Consider the following 6,841-nt stretch of genomic DNA (forward strand, 5'->3'; position numbering starts at 1 on the left):
TTAATGTCATCTTTGCATCATTTATAACATTTCTGGTATATTTTTAAATGTTTATACAGTAGTGTACTGTACATGTATATTGTAATAAACAGAACAGAGGAAATCAATTCTAATATACGTACATTATTTAGGTATGCATGCTGGTCAGAGAGTCTGTTGTAAGTCCAAGTCGTCAGTAAATGTGTACGTTACTAAGTGAGGAGAGACTGTATTGTAGTTGCAGATATTTTTTTTCCTTCCTACGAGGTTTCTTTGCAATAACTTAGAAATGCCATTTCTTGGCTTTAGACTTTCATCACTAGTGTATCCTGTTTAAAGGAAGGTTCGGATTGCTATTGAGCTTGTAAATGCCATTAATAAATTAAGGTACTTTCTGTTTGTAGCTACAGCAGAGATATTCACAATAAAAATATTGTAACTGTAAGTTAGAACAAATCAATAAAATGTGTTCCCTTCTGTAATACGAAAGGAACTAGGATTTTCAGCCATGTTCAATACTTATTAATGTATGTAACCAGCATTTCCAATTATTTCCATCAGTATAGAATGCTGCATGTCTTGCCATTTGGAGAGAAAATATGTAGGATACCTACCTATAGTGCATTAGCTTCTAGTTAAGCATGACATGCTGGATCTGTCAGTTGATGAGTATTTCTGTTTGTCTTCATAATTACTCCCAATATTTATTTGAATAGGAAGGCAGAAATACTGTATTAAAGCAAGAATCTGTAATAATATTCACAATAACAGCAAATGTTGGAATAAATTGTTTGAACATTTACAGAGTTTGAGCTTGTGTGCCTCTCTTTAATACAGGACAGCACAGTAAATGAAAAAAAAAGGTGTGTTATGTTGTGAAACTGGAAAATTTTTATGAAAACATCAGTATTTAGTAGGAGCTCAGAGATACTGAATGTGTCGATTATCAGCTGTTTTCCCATGCTACAATATTATTTCTTCAAATGTTAGCTAGTATTTTAGGTAGATTATTAGAAAATTTTTCATGATTTTACATTTTGCAAAACATTTTGGGAGCCTCCCTTCTCTAGTGCAATGAATCAGTAAAAGAGATAGATGGAGCATAAGGATTGTGTTGATAATTAAGACAAACCTCAGAGCCTCACAATTTTTTAAGAAAACAATTACTGCATTTTACAGCGTCCAACACTATATTTTTCCCAAAATAAGTCTCGAAAATTTACCTAGCATCTTGAAAGTCGAAGGTTATGTTGCTTGTAGGTCACAATCTAAGCCTAGAAAATTGTTTCGATACTGGACAGCAATCTAAACTCCTGTATATGGCCTAATAATGAATCACAAACTAATTTGTATTAAAATAATGAATGACAAAAAAAATATAAATAATCATAAAAATTTGTTGGAACTTGGCACCAGTAGGCTAACATAAACCAGGCGAAGGAGTTGGATGGTCTGTGTGTGGTATCAGTAGACTGATTTTCCTACTTATCATCAAACCACCTGGTAATATTTTTACTTGCCTCAGATGATCTTGATATTAACCCTTTCGGGTTTCATGCTGTAGTACTACGTGATAAGCTCAGCTTACTCAGATAAGCTGTGAGCAGTAAATTTTGGCCTAGATATGAGACAATTGGTCTGTGTGGTGAGTGTGCAAGTTATCAAATAATATCCTGCCCCACAGTGCATGATAGAAAAAAACTGACTGTGCATATGGTTTAAAACAGCAACTTTATGGTGTATTTTCAGATGTTTTTATGGTTTTATTCTCACTTGATACCAAGACACTGACTTTAACATGTTTTTAGCACTGTTTCATGTAAATTTAGTGGGTTTTAGCTCATTTTAGGCAAGTCTTTTTTTTTTTCTAAAATTTAGCCAGTTAGAATTGGGGCATTCTTAACACCAGAATGTCTTGCTCACCATAAAATATGGTATGCTTAAGGCACCACCCCCAAGTAGTCAGCCACAATTTTAATTCTTCAAAGACTGCCAGACCTGAAGATAAATTGTTCAACAGTTGTTTTCAATGTATTTCTTCATTCTCATGCACACTTTTAAACTCTTTAAAATCAGGGTTCATCACATGACAGAAAGTGCAAAATGGTAAAACATTGATTTAATTAATGACCCCAGTTTTTTTTTTTTTAACAAGTCGGCCGTCTCCCACCAAGGCAGGGTGACCCAAAAAGAAAGAAAATCCCCCAAAAGAAAATACTTTCATCATCATTCAACACTTTCACCTCACTCACACATAATCACTGTTTTTTCAGAGGTGCTCAGAACACAACAGTTTAGAAGCATATACTTATAAAGATACACAACATATCCCTCCAAACTGCTTATATCCCGAACCCCTCCTTTAGAGTGCAGGCATTGTACAGTGGACCCCCGTTTTACGATCAGCTCCCAATGTGACCAATTATGTAAGTGCGTTTGTACGTGTACGTTTGGGGGTCTGAAATGAACTAATCTACTTCACAATATACCTTACGGGAACAAATTCGTTCAGTACTGGCACTTGAACATACTTCTGGAATGAAATAATATCGTAAACTGGGGGTCCACTGTAGTTCCCATTTCCAGGACTCAAGTCCGGCTATATAAAAATAACTGGTTTCCCTGAATCCCTTCATTAAATATTACCCTGCTCACACTCCAACAGATCGTCAGGTCCCAAATACCATTCTTCTCCATTCACTCCTATCGAACACGCTTATGCACGCCTGCTGACCCCAGTTTAACAGATAAAAATCTATGTTGGACATCCACACCAGATAAACTCTGTGGTTGGACAACATTCGGAGAAAATGAATGTTTGTTAAATCTACAATTGTCTGCTATTCTTATGGTCCACTAGGCAAGTTTGTTAATGTACTTTGTCCATTAATGGACATTTCCAGCCTTAATGAACAAAGTAAATTAAATCCAGAATTATTCATTATTGTTGCAGTCCACGGGGTAAACATATTTTTGGATTTAACAGACTTAGTCCATTTAATCTGAAAATTGTCTGTTCCTGTTATGATAGCAAAAAATATTCTCACAATTCAGATTTAACAGACAATTATTGTTAATGAACACTCCCTTTAAATTGACTTTTTGTTTTGAACAGTCTCCCACTGAAGAAAAACTTTCATTGTTGTTCACTCAATCACTGTCTTCCCGGAAGCCTGTCAACATCACAGCTCAGATGACCCTCCAAACTGCAGCACCACAAGCATAGCTGTATTTTTGTATTTACATAAGAGGACTTAACCCTTTCAGGGTTTCGGCCGTACTAGTACGGCTTACCCACCAGGGTTTTTGACGTACTAGTACGCCTAAATTCTAGCGCCCTCAAATCTAATGAGAGAAAGCTGTTAGGCCTACATATGAAAGAATGGGTCTATGTCGTCAGTGTGCACGGTATAAAAAAAATCCTGCAGCACACAGTGCGTAATGAGAAAAAAAACTTTGACCGTGTTTTTGGATTAAAACAGCAAATTTGCACTGTATTTTCGTATGGTATTTATTGTGTGATGAATGGTTTAGAAAACCGACAAGTTGAAGAATTGAGACACTTATGCAACACATGGGAATCTTTATTGAAGAAACATTTTGCCACACAGTGGCTTCATCAGTCCAATACAAAGTAGAAATGGGTAAGGAGAGGAGAAGTTTGAGGTAATCAGTCCCTCAACCTGGAATCGATGTGTTCAGTCCATCACACTTGTATTTTTTTTTTCCTACAAGTGATGGACTGAACACATCGATTCCAGGTTGAGGGACTGATTACCTCAAACTTCTCCTCTCCTTACCCATTCAAAGTGGAAAGCAAAAGAATGTAAGAGGGGCATGGAGACGTGACTAATGAACAGAGGAAATGTTATTTTAGTGCCAGGAGTGTCTTTCTTGTTTATTCTGGACCCTATTTGGAAATTGGCATCTTTTGAAATTTGTGTGAAATTGGCAAAATTGCTAAATTCTGACCACAGTATTGGATAGTTGAAATCGGTAAATGGGTGGTTTCTTGTAGTCATTCGATAGAAAAAATGGAGTTCTAACAAAATAGTTATGATTTTTGTCAACTAGTACACTGGAATTGGCCAAAAATAGGGCTCAAAGTGGGCAAAATCGCCGATGCATAAACATTGTCGAGACCGCTAACTTCGCGAGAGCATAATTCCGTAAGTTTTCCATCAAATTTCATACTTTTGGTGTCATTATGATCGGGAAAGGATTCTCTTATCTTTTCATAAGAAAAAATTATTTTTTTTTTTTTGAAATTTGGCCAACCCTGAGAACAAGTTTCTGAGAGGGCCTGTCGACCCTGAAAGGGATAAGCAGAATTGTTGGACAACTGTCAGGCTCATGTTACAGCTTCCTATCTACAATTAAAAATTTTATAAGTTCAAGTCTTTTTCTCTTCACGTGGCTTAAATTATTGTTGAATTTTCATTATTATGACATTGGGAACTTTTACTCTAAAATTATAAATGATATTAGAGTTGTTTTATATTATAACAATTTTGGTAAGGTTATAACAAATCATCAACCCTTTCACTGTTAGTCTTGTAATATTACAGCTTGCAAACCAGTGTCGGTCTTGTAATACTATGACAAAATTCTAGCAGCTTCCAATCTTGCAGGAGAAAGCTGGTAGGTCGGTAGGCCTACATATGAGAATGGGTCTGAGTGGTCAGTATGCACAGTATAAAAAAATAATCCTGCAGCATGCAGTGCGTAATGAGAAAAAGCTCAGACTCTGTTTTTGGTTTAAAACAGTGAATTTGTGGTGTATTTTTGTATGGTATTTATGGCTGTATTCTTGTTTTCTCGGTCTCATTTGATAGGATGGAAGATACGTATGTTACAGAGATAGAGATGATTTTTGTATGGTTTACAGACTAAAAGTACCTTGAAATTGAGCTCAGTAGCAGAAATGCTCGATTTTTGCAGATGCTCAAGAGTAAACAAATCATGTCACACATCCAATACACATCAAGTGGTGGGTCTAATATGCCTTCACAAATGTGCTGATATTATTTATACCATTCTTACAATAATGCAGTAGCTGCAGAACAGTAAATCTTCTATTTTTTGTGTGAATAAAAATTAAAAATGGGAAGCAAGCGTAATATAAGAGGGGCCTGGAGACGTGACTAATGAACAGAGAAAATGCTATTTTAGTGCTACGCATGTTTGCATTGTTAATTCTGGATCCTATTTTGAAATTGGCCTTCCTTGAATTGTGTATGAAATTGGCAAAATTACCAATTTCTGATCACTTATTGGGTAGGTTTCTTGTACTCAGTCGATAGAACAAAAAGAGTTCTAGCAAATTAACTGAGTTTGATCAGCTGGAACAATGGAATTGTCTGAAAATAGGGCTCAAAGTGGGCGAAAATATCGCCAAGACCACTAACTTCGTGGGAGTGTAATTCCATAAGTTTTCCATCAATTTTTGCACTTTTGGTTTCATTACCATCGGGAAAAGATTCTCTTATTTCATAAGAAATTTTTTTTTTTTTTTTTAAATTCTTCAATACTGAGAGCAAGTTTGTAAGCAGGGGTCTCGACAGTGAAAGGGTTAGAGATAGCCACATTAAATTTGGTAAGCTTTCCTTCATACACATTGGTGCATTATTTACTTAATTATATATCTTATTCATGTGCTTGCTGTAAGGTTTTTGTATCACAGTAAAATCTATAAAATGTTTTGAAAACACTTGGAATTTGTGGTAGATATTGATCTCAGTTTACTTTTTTTTTTTTCAGAATTATGGACCAAAATGTAATTTCAAAAAACGGCGTGTGGTGCCTCAAGCTTCCTCTGGTTACCCGCTGTTCACAAAATTCATTCAGAGCCGCTTCAATACAGTTGATATTCTCCAGGGTTTTCAGACTGTTGAGCAGTGTTCTCTTGATTATCCAACGGAAAGGGGGGCTTCCATTGACCCTCATATTGATGATTGTTGGATATGGGGTGAGAGAATTCCTACTCTCAGCCTGCTGATTGACTCTACACTTACATTGAGGAAATACATGGGGCCAAACACTAAATATAATCTAACAGACACAAAAAATTACCCCATGATCATAAGAGAAAATGGTACTGTTAAAGATGATAAAGAAATTGAAATGGAACTCAATGAGCTGTATCTGAAAAACAAAAATCTGGAAGATACTAAAAACAACAAGAATAATGCGTCACCTATAAAGGACATTGAAAAAGGTGTGGTACGGGTACCCATGCCACGACGTTCACTCTTAATTCTTTATGGCCCTGCCAGGTATGACTGGGAGCACGGAATATTGAGAGAAGACATACCTTCTAGAAGAGTATGCATCACTTATAGAGAACTAACGCCCACCTATCTTAGTTATGGACCTAAAGTAGAAATAGGTGAGCACATTCTAAAGGCTAGCAAATATTTCTGGGATCATGTAAAATATTATAAGTTGGGTACATAATTTTAATAAAAGTTTTTTGGTTTAAATTATTTTTGTTTCCTACATCAGTGTTAAATGACCCATGCAATTTTTTTTTTTTTTTTTTACCTAATGGTTTAAGCAGAATAGGTAGCCACTTTTCAGAATAGCCAAAATATACAATTAAAAGTTAACAAGATTTCAGTGTCATGTTTAAACAGAACAATACTGATTTCCCTACATGGATTTAGTGTTTATTACATTATTTTTGTTCACAGGTTAGCAATACATTATATAAAACTGCTGAGAATTGTTATATAGCACAGTATTCGTATCAACACTGAGTGGCCCATATTGGCTTAAAGCTTTTGTGAAATATGTGTGGTCTGCATTTAAATAAGTACGTAGTGTGTATGATGGATTATAAAGGTTTAAACATTCTGCTGAT

General features: G+C 35.5%; 1 protein-coding gene across 2 annotated transcripts in view; it reads left to right on the forward strand.

Annotated features, from left to right (window-relative positions):
• Positions 1-6,461, forward strand: part of LOC128697522 (alpha-ketoglutarate-dependent dioxygenase alkB homolog 4) — a 159,759-nt gene extending 153,298 nt beyond the window's left edge. For both annotated transcript variants that reach the window (XM_070093978.1, XM_053789272.2), the window contains exon 4: positions 5,740-6,461. In XM_070093978.1, the coding sequence (XP_069950079.1) occupies positions 5,740-6,435 (696 nt within the window). In that variant the 3' untranslated portion in view covers positions 6,436-6,461. The remainder of the gene's footprint in view (positions 1-5,739) is intronic.
• The last annotated feature ends 380 nt before the right edge of the window (positions 6,462-6,841 follow it).

Source organism: Cherax quadricarinatus, chromosome 44 (genome assembly GCF_038502225.1).
Source record: "Cherax quadricarinatus isolate ZL_2023a chromosome 44, ASM3850222v1, whole genome shotgun sequence".
NCBI classification, from domain to species: domain Eukaryota; kingdom Metazoa; phylum Arthropoda; class Malacostraca; order Decapoda; family Parastacidae; genus Cherax; species Cherax quadricarinatus.